The following is an 18,155-nucleotide window of genomic DNA, read 5'->3' on the forward strand; positions in this document are numbered from 1 at the left end:
AATAATATGTTTTAGCATTTTAAACAAAAGTGTGATTTATAACAATCACACACACACACACACACACACAAAACTTTCCCCTTATTTTTTCAGTTGCTAATGAAAGATGAAACACCCGACTACGTTCTCATCAACTAATTTCGGTGGTGCACTCGCCCTATCGCAAAAAGAACAAGAGGCGAAGCCATCAAGGCTCACGTAAGAAATCGACAAACAGTAACACAAACTCAATCACTCCGTCACACATACACACACACACACACACACACACACACACACACACACACACACACACACACACACACACACACACACACACACAGAAAGAGCATAGGTGAAACTGTGCAAGAAAACGAGACACTAGATCTAGATCTGTCTGTCTGCATGTAGCCTATATTACAGGGACACGACTGCCAACTGAGTCTCGGCCCGCTCAAAATAATAATGACCGAGACTTTCAGTACTTCCTTCGCGTGACGTTTAACCCTCTTACGTCATAATGTGACGTCAATGTAATGTGACGTCTTCAAATGTTAGAGTTTCTACCACAGACATACACACGCACAAACACACGCACACACACACACAATCAATCAATCAATCAATGAGGCTTATATCGCGCATATTCCGTGGGTACAGTTCTAGGCGCTCTGCAGTGATGCCGTGTGAGATGAAATTTTATACGGCCAGTAGATTGCAGCCATTTTGGCGCATATTTACACACACACGCACGCACGCACAGACAGACAAAGTTACGATCGCATAGGCTACACTTACGTGAGCCAAAAAAATGACAAAAGTTCGCTTGCATTTATTTTATAGAATTCTCGCGACCTGGCGAAAAAAATGTCGATGCACCTCTAGCCCTATGTATCAGCTAGTGGTACCGGTCAGTATCGTCTACAACCAACCACTCAAAACGACGTACTTTGCCGTAACCTGACCCTGGGGTCCGGAGCCAAATCGCCGACCGGATTTTTGAGTGGGCGTGGTTTGCAGCGAGAGTTATCTTTTCCTAGCTTGCCCCATGCATAGATGCGTACACCAAGTCCGTATTTCACCACGCAGTGGCCGTTGTCGCACCACGTGCACACGGCCTGACCGGGAATGGATATCTTGGCGATACTGTCGCCAATGAGCTGGCGCCTTTCTTTCTTGTTGATAGTGACAGTCACTTCTTCTGACAGCCAGTTGGCTTTCCACTTGTTTTTCACACTTTGGTCGTCGATCGTAAGAGCTTCCACAGCCGACAAAACAATACGGAATCCAGACGCCATGATGCTACCTTTTTCACCTTTGGCGTTTGGAGATCGGCAGCCAATCAAAACAACCCACAAACCGCCATCGGTGAATAATTAAGCCCCGGCGATAATCGTCGGAGATCGACAGCCAATCAAACGCGACCCATGAGACTGCTATGGGTTCACGCGAGTGCTGGGGTGCGAATGCACTGACTTCAGACGCAGACAGATTCAGCTGAACGGTTCATACCACCACCTATGGGTTCACGCGAGTGCTGGGGTGCGAATGCACTGACTTCAGACGCAGACAGCTTCAGCTGAACGGTTCATACCACCACCCCCCTCCCCCCTTTTTTCTCAACGAATTTGCATCGATCTCAAGAATGGTCTGTGAGCTAAGGAAAATATTGGAATTCCGATAAAAATCGGACCAGTCCCATGTCTGAATAATTTACATTTTTGCCCATTTCGCGTAATCGGCAAAACGCTGCCCAATACGTGAAATCGGCAGCGTTTTGCCGAAATCGCGTAAACGCCTCTAAAAACTTGCCTATTTCGCGAATTCGGCAGCCGATTACGCGGAATGGGCAGCCGATTACGCGTAGTGGGCAAGTTGCCCATTACGCGAAATCGGCAATAGCAAGTTAAGTGTGTGTGTGTGCGTACGTGCGTGTGTGTGTGTGTGTGTGTGTGTTTGTGTGTTTGTGAGTGTGTGTGCGTGCGTGCTAAAAAGTATATTATCACAGTCATGGTCAGTATCGACGACAACACACACACACACACACACACACACACACACACACACACACACACACACACACACACACACACACACACACACACACACACACACACACACACACAAACATACACACTAAACTCACTATTGCCGATTTCGCGTAATGGGCAACTTGCCTATTACGCGTAATCGGCTGCCGATTCCGCGTAATCGGCTGCTGAATTCGCGAAATAGGCAAGTTTTAGAGGCGTTTACGCGATTTCGGCAAAACGCTGCCGATTTCACGTATTGGGCAGCGTTTTGCCGATTACGCGAAATGGGCAAAAATGTTGCCCATTACGCGTAATCGGCAATTACGTGAATTCGGCACGACATATATATACGACTTGTGTCTGTGTGTCTGTGTGTGTGTCTGTGTGTGAGTTCGCGATGCACGGCCAAAGCTCTCGATGGATCTGCTTCAAATTTGGTGGGCATATTCAGGTAGACCCGGGACAGGACACAACCTGGTCGATATTTCAACACGTGCTCTCAGCGCGCAGCGCTGAACCGATTTTGTGCGCGCTGAACCGATTTTGGTTCCACCTCAGCTACCCGGGCCCCCATACCGACACACCAAAGCCAAAGTTCTCGGTGGATCTTTTTCAAATTTGGACACCGTATTCAGCTACACCCCGGACACAATATCATCGATGAGATATTTCAACACGTGCTCTCAGCGCGCAGCGCTGAACCGATTTTGGTTTTTGTGTTCATTTCACCATTATAAGTAACTCTTCCTTATCTTCTCATCTTCTCCAGGTTTTCAGCGTTTACCTCCCTTCCTTCGTATGGTGCACTATAGTATGAGTGGGGCATCTTCGGATATTCCCGGCGTTCTGTTACTATTTTTAGAAGGTCACCGCAGTGTCCAGAACGTAAATTGGACCCGTAAATTATCCTCACTGTAAAAGTGCAAAGGTCGAATCAATTTATAGCCACGCGAAAAATACACTGTCATCTATCTCTCTATAGATACGGCTTCTCTGTGTTTGTGTGTGTGTGTGTGTGTGTGTGTGTGTCTATGTGAGCAACACCTGGGGATTGTTCAGTTCTGTTTGTGATGTGGTCTGGCGGCTTTTGTGTATTTGTATGTACTGGCCTTCCTTTGAGAAGCCATAACAGTTTAAAAGGGCTTACAGATAAGCTCTAAATTGCTCAATCCTGTTTGAGTGGAGTTCACCTCCAAAGGTGATTAACACGGTTACATTCGTCGACAAGGATGGGACTCGATATGGTCAGGAGTGGCATTATGGCCACTGAATCATTTTCGTGCTGTTCCCATTCCACGAATCTGGGAGGGACCTAAGCTTGGCGGGTCCATTGTTCGGACCCGGCGAAGCCGGCGTACGGCTCTAAGTACTTCTTCCCGGCGAAGCCGGCTACCCGGCGAAGCGGGTATTCATTCTAGTTATTTCATATAGATACACAAAGCAAGCACAGCGTGACTTCTGCTTTATTTTCATATAGATACACAAAGCCAGCTCAGCGTGACTTCTGCTTTATTTTCATATAGATACACAAAGCAAGCACAGCGTGACTTCTGCTTTTCTTCTTCTTTTTTTTCCTCTTTTTTAATACAGCTTACACAGAATTTACCAGCATAAGATATCATTGTCTTAGCGCATACACCCGCACATACATAGACAATAGGGTGGGTGGTTGAAAGGACAGGGGACATGGGGGTTGGGGGTAGGGGAGGGGGGGGGGTAGGTGGGGACGTTAGGCACACTTTAGCCTCCAAGTATACCTGGAGTTTAATTATAGGCGTAAAAGTACTGTATAATGTGTGTTATGAATAAATGGAACAAGGCGTATGACATTCAAAAATGTTCAAACGAAACCAATCAGAACAATTATCCTATGGCATCAATGAAAAAAGTGTCAATATAAACACTAATCCTTTGCAAATTTACCATACTAATTTTTTACACTAGCATTATACTTTTCGATCAAACACCTTTGTTTTCACAAAAACATTTAGTGTTGGGACTGTCTTATTTAATTTGGCTCCAAATATACTTTGTTTGGCAAGAAGAATAAACAAATCAAAAACTGCATCCGTGTGAAAGTTGTCTAAATAATTGATAAAACATTGTTTTGTGAAATTATTTCAGTACCCCACACAGATCATCGCTTGGTTGAAATGAAAATTCAGTTCGTGAATATTACACGTGGTCCCTCTTATTGGAAATTCAATAACCAGTTATTACGATATAAACTTATTGTTGATTTAATGAATGATTTGATTGATACATTTTTATTAGAAAATCAGTTTATGTGCGACCAGTTAAAATGGGAATTGTTGAAAGTTCGAATGCGTGATTTTTGTATAGCCTTTGCAGCAGGAAGAAAGCGAAAACAAAATAATCTTCAATTACTCTTCAGAGGGAGTTGGATGAAATTAATATTTCATTAGCCAATGATGTACAGGATATTAACCTTTTGACAAAACGAGAAAATATTAAAACAAAATTGGAAAAGATTTTCACTGGAAGAAGCCCAGAGTGCTCAAGTCCGTTCCCGTATTAAGTTTATAGAAGACTAGAGGAATACCCGGCTTCGCCGGGGTGAATCGCGAGACAGAGACAGACAGCGTGGCGGTTCATCACAATCACTTTTGCAGGCGAGGTCCTGTCAAACGGGATTGAGAATTTTATACGTTATTTGCGTGTTTGACCAAAATATGACATTTTGCACAGATCGAGACAGTCATTGTTCTCCGAGACCGCGCTAGCGGTCGAGGTGAACAATGACTGTCGAGATCTGTGTAAAATGTCATATTTTGGTCAAACACGCAAATAACATTTATGTATCGATCGAATTCCTTTCAGGTACTTATGACTTTGTTGTTGTTTTGACGATTGAACGAGCACACACACACACATGTATGCAATCCACATGTATGCAATCAAACTCATAAGCTTCATATTTGGGCGTTTCAGGTTGACCGAAACTTCAAAGGAACTACAAAACACACGTCATGTACTCACTTTGTTGTTGTTTTGACATTGAACAGCACACACACATGCAATCAAACACATGACGTTTTTTTTTTTTTTGAGTTCCTTTGAAGTTTCGGTCAACCTGAAAAGCCAAATTATAAAGTTTTGTCGGCCTCTGACGTCACATGACTCAAAGAAGGGAAATCCAATCTCCAATCGATACATTAGAGCTTATTTCTTAGCCCTATATTATCTGTTGTGGCTTCTCAAATGCCAGAACATACAGACAGACAAAAGCCGCTAAACCCCATCACAAACAGAACTCTACAATCCACAGGTTTTTGCCCACACACACACACAGAGAGAAGCCGTATATATATATATATGTATATCTATATCTATAAATATATAGAGATAGGTGAGAGTGTATTTTTCGCGTGGCTATAAATTGATTCGACCTTTTCACTTTGACAGTAAGAACAACTTACGGGTGCAAGGGAAGCGTTCTGGACAGCGCAGTGACATTCTAAAAATAGTAACTTAGAAACGGGAATTTGGGGTGAATCGCGAGACAGAGACAGACAGCGTGGCGGTTCACCACAATCACCTTTGAAGGCGAAGTCCTGTCAAACGGGATTGAGAATTTTAGAGCTTATTTCTTAGCCCTATATTATCTGCTGTGGCTTCTCAAATGCCAGAACATACAGACAGACAAAAGCCGCTAGACCACATCACAAACAGAACTGTACAATACACAAGTTTTTGCCCACACACACACACACACACACAGAGAAGCCGTATATATGTCGTGCCGAATTCACGGAATTGCCGAATTCGCGGAATCGGCAACATTTTTGCCCATTTCGCGTAATCGGCAAAACGCTTCCCATTACGTGAAATCGGCAGCGTTTTGCCGAAAATGCAGAAAGGCCTCTAAAATTTGCCCATTTCGCAAAAGCGACAGCCAGTCTGTTACTTTTTGTGTCACCAGAACATTGCATTAACATTGTTTTACCTCCCTACTATGTTTTGTATGGTCTATGTTAGTCTGTGTCGAGCATGACTCCGGAAATGCACGAAAACTACATTTTTTGCAATAACTTGCCATAACTTATCGATTATTGCAATATCTATCCATTCGAGTATCTAGTTGTCTAAGTGTGATGATATCTCAGGCATTTGAGAACTTTAAAACCAAAAAGTGGCTGCTGATTTCTCAAAATGGGCAAATTTTAGAAGCCTTTACGCGTTTTCGGCAAAACGCTGCCGATTTCGCGTAATGGGCAGCGTTTTGCCGATTACGCGAAATGGGCAAAAATGTTGCCGATTCCGCGAAGTCGGCAATTACGTGAATTCGGCACGACATATATATATGCGTATCTGTATCTATAAATATATAGAGATAGGTGAGAGTGTATTTTTCGCGTGGCTATAAATTGATTCGACCTTTTCACTTTGACAGTAAGAACAACTTACGGGTGCAAGGGAAGCGTTGTGGACAGCGCAGTGGACAGCGCAGTGACATTCTAAAAATAGTAATGGTAACTTACAAACGGGAAAGCCACACGAAGGAAGGGAGATAAACGCCAAACACTGGAGAAGATAAGGAAGAGTTACTTATAATGGTCAAATGAACACAAAAACCAAAATCAGTTCAGCGCTGCGCGCTGAGAGCACGTGTTGAAATATCTCATCGATGATATTGTGTCCGGGGTGTAGCTGAATACGGTGTCCAAATTTGAAAAAGATCCAGCGAGAACTTTGGCGTTGTGATGTGGTGTAGCGGCTTTGGTGTGTCGGTATGGGGGCCCGGGTAGCTGAGGTGGAACCAAAATCGGTTGAGCGCTGCGCGCTGAGAGCACGTGTTGAAATATCTCATCGATGAGGTTGTGTCCGGGGTCTCTCTGAATAAGACCACCAAATTTGAAGCAGATCCATCGAGAACTTTGGCCGTGCATGGCGAATACACAGATACACAGACACACACACAGACACACAGACACAAGTCGTATATATATATAGAAGGTGAAAAGAACACGAAATATTTTTCAATTTAGAAAAGAGTAGAGCCAATATGAAAATTATTGATCAATTGAAAACAGAAGATAGCAGAGTGCTTGATACACAGAAAGAAATAATAAAAGAACAGGTACGGTTTTTAAGAACTCGTATGAAAACATTCCGAATTTAACGAAACGAATGTTACAGATTTTATACATGGTCTGGATATACAATCCCTCTCCTGTGACCAATAATCGGAATTGGAAACTGATATTATAAAAGAAGAATTAACTGCTGCCCTTAAATGATGAAATAACGATTCTGCCCCGGGTATGGATGGCCTAACGACAAGTTTTTATAAAGTGTTTTGGTCCAAGATTGGGAGTGGTGTTCACGCCTCGTTTATAACTTCCTTTGGGGAAGGTGAACTATCTACCACTCAAAAACAAGCAGTCCTGACTTTAATTCATAAAGGTAAAGAATTACCCAGAGATGATCTCGGGAATTGGAGACCAATTTCTTTAACTAATACTGATTATAAAATCCTTGCGAAGTGCTTAGCGAAACGACTTTCTTCTGTAATTTGTGACATTGTCCATGAAAAGCAAGTTGGTTTTATGAAGGGTAGAAAAAGTAGTACAATGGTAAGACTCATTGATGATACCATAGACATTTTGAATACATTTGATAAACCTGGAGTTTTACTGGCAATCGACTTCCGTTGTGCTTTTGACAACATATCCAAGGATTTTATTTTGTTTGCATTTAATAAATGTGGTTTGGGAGACCATTATAAGAGATGGGTGTCTGTTCTCATGAACAACAGTCAGAGTTGCACAAATTATACTGGATGGATATCAGAGCAGTTCCCTGTCAAAACAGGCGTTCGACAAGGGCGTCCAATAGCTTTCATTATCGCCCTTGAACTTCTGGTGATCAAGATCCGATCTGAAGATGATATTAAAGGTATTTATCTGCCTATGTCACATGGTGAGGCGTCACCAATAACTGTTCTGAAACTGCTCTTATACGCAGATGATGTAACCCTTTTTCTACACGTGATAAAGAGGATATGATAAAAGCATTAGATGTTTTAAATATGTTTAACAGTTTTTCTAATTTAGAATTGAATGTTAATAAGACTGAAGCAATGTGGATTGGTTCAAAGAAGTATTGTTTGGAGGAGTATTATGGTTTAAAGTGAAAACGAAAGGTGAAAATCGTTGGAATTGTATTTTCTAACAGTACGCCTGCTTCATCAATTGAGAAAAATTGGATACAAAGAATACAACGGATGCAACAATTAATTACCAATTGGTCAAAAAGAAACGTAAGTTTGCAAGATAACATTTGTATTGTAAAAACATTTTTGATTTCTCAGTTTGTCTATATTTTTCAATCACTGGCAATACCTTATGATGATTTACATCAAATGAATTCCATGTTGTTTAGGTTTATTTGGAAGAAAAAATATTCAAGTACACGGGCGTTTGAAAAAGTAAAACAAACAATTATGTGTATATTAAAAGATAATGGTGGATTAAATATGATAAATGTTGTGGTATGCACAACTCATTTATGATGTCGTGGGCTATTGGTCTGCAGAACTCGACAGAAAATTACTGGTCTGTCATTCCTAGATATGTTTTTTCAAGTTTGGGTAATGGTTTGTCCTGTTTTGACTCTAATGCATCCTCCAAGACGCTGGTTGGCGTTGGTAACTGCAGATTTTGTTTGTTTATTTGTTGCTTAACGTCCAGCCGACTACGCAGAGCCATATCAGGACGAGGAAGGGGGGGATGAAGGGGGCCACTTGTCAAGCGATTCCTGTTTACAAATGCACTAACCCATTACTTGTGTCCCAGCAGGCTTTAGTAAAACTAAATTAATACCTACTGGAAGATTACCAGTTTCCAGTATGTTAAAATAGGCTTAACCTATCTACTGCTGGACTTACATCAGAACACTAACAGATTAAACTATACATGAATCGCGAGACAAGCGGCAAGAGAAGAGATTTTTGGAAAAAATACAGGTGAATGAGCAAGAAGGCAGAAAAAAGAAAAGAATTCATGAAGAAAAAGAGAGCATGACAGGAAAGAGGAACCAAAAATCTACCTAACAGCAAACTAGAAAGCTCCTGCGGTTCCAAAAACAGGAGGGGCCTTTAATTTCATAACCGCAGTACCCCACTGCGGGAGTAACTGCAGATCGGTCATTTGGAGAAAAGTATTGTTTAACCTGGCTAGACAATAAACACATGTTGTGTGAAAAGTATGATGCCACACCTGTTCCATTGATGAATCAATGTATATGGAACAACATGAATATACAATATAAACATAAATGCCTCTTTTCCAAAGAGTGTATTAAATGTCATATTTATTATGTAAAGGATGTCATGAATAAAATCGGTGACATGATTTCATTTGAAGAATTATGTCAAAAGGTTAGTTATAAGCCAGCCAGACTGTTTTGATCATAATGCATTTTTGTTTGTTTATTTGTTGCTTAACGTCCAGCCGACTACGCAGAGCCATATCAGGACGAGGAAGGGGGGGATGAAGGGGGCCACTTGTCAAGCGATTCCTGTTTACAAATGCACTAACCCATTACTTGTGTCCCAGCAGGCTTTAGTAAAACTAAATTAATACCTACTGGAAGATTACCAGTTTCCAGTATGTTAAAATAGGCTTAACCTATCTACTGCTGGACTTACATCAGAACACTAACAGATTAAACTATACATGAATCGCGAGACAAGCGGCAAGAGAAGAGATTTTTGGAAAAAATACAGGTGAATGAGCAAGAAGGCAGAAAAAAGAAAAGAATTCATGAAGAAAAAGAGAGCATGACAGGAAAGAGGAACCAAAAATCTACCTAACAGCAAACTAGAAAGCTCCTGCGGTTCCAAAAACAGGAGGGGCCTTTAATTTCATAACCGCAGTGCCCCACTGCGGGGATCATAATGCATTATGTACAGCATTCAAAACAAAACTGATTAACGCATTGCCATACCGGTATGTTTTGTTGCACGGTTTGACTCGTAATATTGGTAATATTACACCAAGGAAAATAAAAACTGTATTGGTTAATTTCGATGTACAAACTCCGAGCGCCTGTCCTTTTTGGCAAAGAAAGCATAATGTTGTTGTGGAATCAAGACACTGGCTGTTAGCTGTTGTAAAATTGTACAAAAGAAGAACGACTGCGTCGGCTTTAATGGAACATTTTAAACAGAATTTAGCCAACCAATATTTTGCTAAACAAGATGGGTTTATGTAAAACGATTAATTGTGAAGTTTGTAATGAACTGGATACACTTGAGCACTTCTTTTTTCATTGTCAAGAGGTAAGGAATGTTTGGAAACTATGAACAGATTTTGTTTATTAGCAAATTTATGATATAATATTGAGTGAAACAGATATTATTTGGTTATTGGAATTAGAGTTAAATATTAGAAAGAAGTTTATGTTTTGTATAATATAAAGTTGATTATGTTATAAAGAAAAAGACCAAGGAAGAAGGATGCTCCCCGCCTAAATTAAAAAAAAAGAACACAAAAAAAAAGAAATCAGCCAAAAATATGGGTTGAAGCATCCTGCATGCAACTGCAGGTCAACAACAAAAAAGGAGAAAAAAAAGAAAAAAAAAGTTGTCTAAATACCTTAAAATGACAAGCTCTTTTGACAAATTCAAATTACTGCAAGGTGTGCAATTTAGGCATAACCATTCTGTGAAATCAGACCAAAAAAGCTTCACTCTTGTGCACTCCCAAAATAAATGTTCTAAGGTTTCCTCTTCCTGTGTACAAACGCTACATAGTGATGTGTCAGAAATTTTCATCAAAAATAACAGGCGTTGAGAGGGAAATATTATATGTAGTATTCTATATTGGAATCACCTCAGGTATGTGTCTTGTGTAGTTCGCCTTATTGCCAAAAACACCTTTCTAACATTTACATACAAATTCAATAAATTAGACTATTTTTCCATGCACTGTAAATTGCCATCATTTTTCACAAGATGGGTATATATATGTTTTACTCCACCTTTAGACATTTGTTTCCATACAGCATCATCACCAATATGAAAAACATTGTTTAAAACTACATCCAACGTTATGATAATTCTTAACTGAGCGCATAACGCCCTCGAAAAACACAAAATTCAGTTGTAAATTTGGATGTTTCAATTTAAAATCGTTATATGACCAAAAAAAACCACATCAGCTCCCATCAAGTGACCGACTGTAATAATGCCGTTTTCCATCCAATTCCTGTTAAAAGTAACCTTTTTATCAATGCAAATATGTACATTATAATACAGACGCTCTGAGGCAAAATCACTCAAGGAGATGGGGACACATTTACATGCAAAATGCTTATAATGTTTGAAAACATCTCTCCAGAAAGGATTCTGAACTCTTTGCATCAATATGTTTCCAAACTTACCTCCTCTCTTGTGAATATTATGTACAAGTGGACACAGAGCTTGTAAAAGTTCAGTTACTTTTCCTTCACTACAAAGGGCTCGCTGTAACCATGGAATCTTCAGAGCTAACAAAAAGCATTTCAAATCCACCATTTTAAGCCCCCCCCCCTCTTCAAACGCTGTTCTCTTTATTTTATCCTTCTTACCATCCCATAGAAATCAAAACAATAACTTATTCAAATAAAAAAAAAACTTATCTGGGTCTGGTAAACTCATAAACAGATGAGTTAACTTAGACAGCGCCAAACTCTTGATAGCTGTTATTTTTCCAAAGGGGGTTTAATTTCTTCTGGACCAGACCCTTAACAAATTCTCAATTTCTACCAGTTTATGTTCATAATTACGGGGTATAATGTCATCTAAGTTGACTTAAAAAACAATGCCAAGAGCTTTAAATGTTGCAGGGTTCCAACTGAGCCTAAGTTCCGGCATACATTTAATATTACAATTTTTATGTGTGCCTATCCAGACTGCCGTGGTTTTCTCATAATTCATTTTCAGACCGGCTATAGAGGCAAAATCGTCCTGATATGGCTCTGCGTAGTCGGCTGGACGTTAAGCAACAAATAAACAAACAAACAAACAAACAAACAAATAGAGGCAAAATGCTTCAAAACGTTCATACATGCACACAAATATTGTTTTGAACCATCCAGAAATAGGACGGTATCATCTGCAAACTGGGATATTAATATTTCATCATCTGCCACCTTTATACCTTTTATCTCTGTACTCTTGCGGATCATAATGGACAGAAATTCGGCACATATTAAATATAAATAAGGTGACAATGGATCTCCTTGTATAGTACATCTTTGTACATCAAACCAACTAAAATATTTACCATTCACACAAACACATGATCTAATATTATTATAAAAAGTGAAAATCTATCTTTTAATGTCATCACCGAAGTTGAATTTGCACAAACAATTATCAATGAAGGACCAAGAAACCCTGTTGAAAGCTTGTTCAAAGTCAATGCACATTAAGAGGCCACGTATGTTATTCTTTCTTTATTTGGTGTTTAACGTCGTTTTCAACCACGAAGGTTATATCGCGACGACACGTATGTTATGCTTATTCACATAAACTAGAGTATCATATAATAACCTTATGTTTTGGCCAATGTACCTTCCTTTAAGAAAGCCTGTCTGATCTTCATGGATCAAGTTTGGTAACACAGACTTTAACCGTTCAGCAATACAGGATGAAGCAATCTTATAAACTACATTCAACAGTGTAATGGGTCGCCAATTTTTCAAAAACCTTTTATCCTTTCCATCCTTTGGTATACTGGTAATAACTCCCTGTCTCTGGGTGATAGACATCTCTCCCTTTTCAAAGCCACAATTCAGGGATCTTAAAAGAAAAGAATAGAGATCTTTAAAGATCTTTAAGAAAAAAACTTAAAAAACTCAGCTGTATACCCATCTAAACCAGGGCTTTTGTCGTTATTGAACCGTTTAATAACTGCCATCATTTCTGACATGGTAATTTTCCCTTCCAAACAATCTCTTTCTTCATTGGAAAGTACTGTTCTTAGTTTTCATCAATCGATTTATTTACCAAATTTGTGTCTCTTGTGGAATACAATTCTTCATAAAAACCCTTGACCTCATTACATATAAGGTCACTATCATGTATAACATCCCCGTTCTCAGTCTGTACAAAACACATTGCTTTCTGCACATAATTCCTTTTTTCCAGGTTACAAAAATATTTGGTATTCTTCTCACCATCAACATCCACTTGGCACGTGATCTCACAATAATACCATCAACTCGCTTCTGCCGCACTTCACTCAAATCTCGCTTCTTTTGTTCTAACAACTGCACATTACTTTCATTCACCTGATTCTCCAAACATACAATCTCAGCAATGATTTCTCTTTCTTTCCTATCACTTTCTCTCTTTTTATGTGAGGCGTAGGAGATACATTTACCTCTTATCTCCAGCAAAAACATTAAAAAAATAATTGATCATTAATCATCAACCCGTCGCGATATAACCTTGAACGGTTGAAAACGACGTTAAACACCAAATAAAAAAATAAAGAAATTGATCACCAACACCAAATCTTCATCCTCAATCAAATTTATATTATTTCTGTCATAAACAGGTACAGCTTATTGTATTTCAAATCTAATATTACTTGCTTAACTAATCCAACAAATGTTATATCTTTTAACAGGGAGTTGTTAAACTTCCATAGTGGTCGGTGGTTTTTTTACAATGTCAGTATTGAAACATAAAGATACAGGTGAATGATCCGAATTATAACTAGGCATAATATCAACACCATTAACAATTAATCCCAATTGTTCAGATGTTAAAAAATAATCCAGTCTACTTCTGTGTACACCATTAAATCTTCGCCAGGTATATTTTCTTAAACCGGTGTGCAGACTTGTATAAATATCTACAAGATTCAACTGTTCCATCATTTCTAACATCTTGTTCCTACTCCTCATTCTGTACACTTTTGAAGGATGATTAGAATCAATCTTAGGATCAATTGCAATGTTCCAGTCCCCTCCAATCACAATACAGTCATTATCAAATGAAACAATATTATCCATCAGGTTTTGAAAAAACTCTGGGTGGTCACCACTGCTTGGGCCATATACATTCCCGAAAATAAATCGCTTATTCAACATTTCTTTATCAATCAAAATATATCGCCTCTCTGGATCTCTCACAACATTGTGAAGTTTATGTTCAAAATTATTTTTAAATAAGGCCAAAAAAAAATAGGTGTGGTTACGGTAACATAGCCAAAATAAATAGGGTAGGTAGGTAGGCAATCACTTTTTTTTTTTAAACTTTTTTTTCTAATGTGTACAAATTAAACCTACTTGACAGGGAAATAAGTGTGCGACACGGGCGCTTTCGCTTTCATTGCGTTTTTTGCACTCGGTTTTTTTTTTTTTTTTTTTTTTGACAAATGTAATACAAAGTTATAGGATCGGCCCCTAAAAATAGGGTAGGTCGGGTTACCGTAACCACACCTATTTTTTTTTAGGCCTAACACAGCAACTCCTCTGCTTGCAGTATTATTTCCTGCCACAATACATTCAAAACCCCATTGTGATCTGATCATTTTTTCTTGTTCAATTTTCCAGTGCGTTTCCTGTAATAAAAATACATTACCCTGGCTTTTTGTAAAAAAAACCAAGAGGCGAAGCCTTCAAGGCTCACGTAAGAAATAGACAAACAGTAACACAAACTCACTACACGAAGCTTCGCAAAGTCTTAATACCAAAATCCCACAGCTACGGCGTGGTACTTTGACCCCAACATCGCTTCTCAAGTTTTGACATGCGAAGCTTCGCCGTAGCTCGCAACGAAGTTGGGTTTTTTTGTAAGAAGAGTGCTTTTCGATTCAAGATGGACGACGAAATCAGACTCAATACCATAGTGAAGAATGCATTTATCGACTTTGGTTGACCCAAAGTACAAGAACTAACCTCCTACCTGCATTATTTCATACTGCGATGCATTGACATGTCGAATGAAACTCGAAATCCCAGCGCTCACCAACTGGTCCCGGCCGTGCTCAGTCAACGAAATAGAACACATACAATTAACTTACGTCATCATCAAGTACGTAAAGTACAATTTGTGACGTAAAGTACTCAGAAAGAAGCACACCACGCGCTGGTCGAGACTACGTGCATGCGCTTTCTGATTAATAAGATTTGAGACGCCAAGACATGAAAAGAAAAAGATAACTCTTGCCTTCCAACTAGTCTCGGCCCGCTCAAAACCGAGACTTTCAGTAATTCCTTCGCGTGACGTCTAACCCTCTTACGCCATAATGTGACGTCTTCAAATGACGAAATGTTAAAGTTTCTACCACAGACATACACACGCACACACACACACACACACACACACACACACACACACTGACACGCACACACACACGCACAAACATCGCACAGACAGACAAAGTTACGATCGCATATAGGCTACACTTACGTGAGCCAATAAGATTTGAGACGCCAAGACATGAAAAGAAAAAGATAACTCTTGCCTTCCAACTAGTCTCGGCCCGCTCAAAACCGAGACTTTCAGTAATTCCTTCGCGTGACGTCTAACCCTCTTACGCCATAATGTGACGTCTTCAAATGACGAAATGTTAAAGTTTCTACCACAGACATACACACGCACACACACACACACACACACACACACACGCACACACACACGCACAAACGCACAGACAGACAAAGTTACGATCGCATAGGCTACACTTACGTGAGCCAAAAATCAAAAACATATTTTTTCTTTCTAAAATCTCCTAAAAGTAACAATTACACATTAACATGCTTCCATTTGAAACTTCGAGGTCGTCATCGTGGATTGACGCCCGACAAAAGCTAATTGAAGCCCGACGGAGCGGTTAGCTTTGAGGGTCATTTTACAAGTAGGAAATATGAAGGCTAACGAAATACCGAGACCATAAGGTATGCGAAGTGATGACGTCGAATACGTGACGTAAGTTGATGCATGAATTCTTCCGGACTACGTCAGTCAATTCCAAAGATCCTTTTGTGATGAAAATAATTTGTTTTAGAGTTTGCTGTCCAGAAACCCGTCAAAAAAAGAAGGGAAAATGTATGTGAAAGAAAACAAAACAGGAGCAGAGTGATAAGATAGGAATACAGAGACATATTTCTTGGGACTTGACCCTTGCAGGTAGGTGGACTAAAAGTAGTGTGTGAACAGAACAGAACCAATTCTGTCTGTTTACCATCGCATGAAAGCAGGAAAGAGATCGTCGTCAGATTGAATTACAATAACATTAACATGCTTCCATTTGAAACTTCTCGGTCTTCTTCGTGGATTGACGCCCTCCCAAAGTCTAGTTGAAGCCCGACGTCGACGACACCGAAGTTTCAAATGGAAGCATGTTAATGTGTAATTAATGACCGGTAATTTTTAATGAGTTGAGGCATTCTGACCAATCACAGGATCTGTTTCATTAAAACGCCAACTTGATTGAATTACAATATTTAATAATTCACACATAGCCATCTTCAAATGTTTTTTTCCCATTTCATACAAGACTGTACATTCGATGCAACTCAAACACAAACATGTGAACTTGCATGCTGGACCCAACAACACACATCCACCCGACAACATACATCTATCCAACAACACACATCAACCCAACAACACACATCTATCCAACAACACACATCCACCCAGCAACACACATCCACCCAATAACACACATCCACCCAACACCACACATCTAACCAACAACACACATCTACCCAACACCACACATCTACCCAACACCACACATCTACCCAACACCACACATCTACCCAACAACACACATCTATCCAACAACACACATCTACCCAACGACACACATCCACCCAACGACACACATCTACCCAACAACACTCATCCACCCAACAACACACATCAATCCAACAACACACATCTACCCGACACTACACACTCACGGTCCACACAGGCGTTCTGTCCATTGGAGTAGAAGTATCCAGGAGTACAGCGACACTTTTTCTCGAAACACGTAGCGTTGATACCGTTAGGACAGTCCTTGTGAGAGGCACACGTTGTTTCTAGCCAGTCCACTGAACAATACAGATAACAATCATATTAGAGCAGAGGGAAGCATGGCCCTATTTATTTATTTAGTACAAATAGGGTTACTTCAGTTAGAAATACAATACACTTTGAACAACACAACAAGACATACAATAATGGGGCACAGCTCATCATTAGCAATAAACATAAATAGCTCAAACTTGGACTAATAGCTATTGTGTTAACACAAAATATTTTGTTTTCAAAAGATGTGAGAAAATAATTAAATGGCAATACACTAACAGTGCAATCTAAAATGATAATACACTAAGAGTGCAAATTCAAGTGGTCATACACTAACAGTGCAAACCAAAATGACCATACACTAACAGTGCAAATTCAAGTGGTCATACACTAACAGTGCCAACTCAAGTGGTAATACACTAACAGTGCAATCTAAAATGGTAATACACTAACAGTGCAAATTCAAGTGGTAATACACTCACAGTGCCAACTCAAGTGGTAATACACTAACAGTGCAATCTACAATGATAATACACTAACAGTGCAAACTCAAGTAGTCATACGCTCACAGTGCCAACTCAAGTGGTAATACACTAACAGTGCAAACTCAAGTAGTCATACGCTCACAGTGCCAACTCAAGTGGTAATACACTAACAGTGCAATCTAAAATGGTAATACACTAACAGTGCAAATTCAAGTGGTCATACACTAACAGTGCAAACCAAAACAAGTCGCGTAAGGCGAAAATACAATATTTAGTCAAGTAGCTGCCATTTTTCAGCAAGACCGTATACTCGTAGCATCGTCAGTCCACCGCTCATGGCAAAGGCAGTGAAATTGACAAGAAGAGCGGGGTAGTAGTTGCGCTAAGAAGGATAGCACGCTTTTCTGTACCTCTCTTTGTTTTAACTTTCTGAGCGTGTTTTTAATCCAAACATATCATATCTATATGTTTTTGGAATCAGGAACCGACAAGGAATAAGATGAAAGTGTTTTTAAATTGATTTGGACAATTTAATTTTGATAATAATTTTTATATATTTAATTTTCAGAGCTTGTTTTTAATCCGAATATAACATATTTATATGTTTTTGGAATC

The 18,155-nt window shown here is 39.5% G+C and overlaps 1 protein-coding gene across 1 annotated transcript in view; it reads right to left on the reverse strand.

Moving 5' to 3' along the window:
• LOC138979113 (uncharacterized) overlaps nt 1–18,155 on the reverse strand; it is a 103,170-nt gene that overhangs the window by 812 nt on the left and 84,203 nt on the right. The window contains exon 4 of the mRNA XM_070351924.1: nt 16,929–17,078. Within this exon, the coding sequence (XP_070208025.1) occupies nt 16,929–17,078 (150 nt within the window). The remainder of the gene's footprint in view (nt 1–16,928; nt 17,079–18,155) is intronic.

This window comes from Littorina saxatilis, linkage group LG10, assembly GCF_037325665.1.
Source record: "Littorina saxatilis isolate snail1 linkage group LG10, US_GU_Lsax_2.0, whole genome shotgun sequence".
NCBI lineage: Eukaryota > Metazoa > Mollusca > Gastropoda > Littorinimorpha > Littorinidae > Littorina > Littorina saxatilis.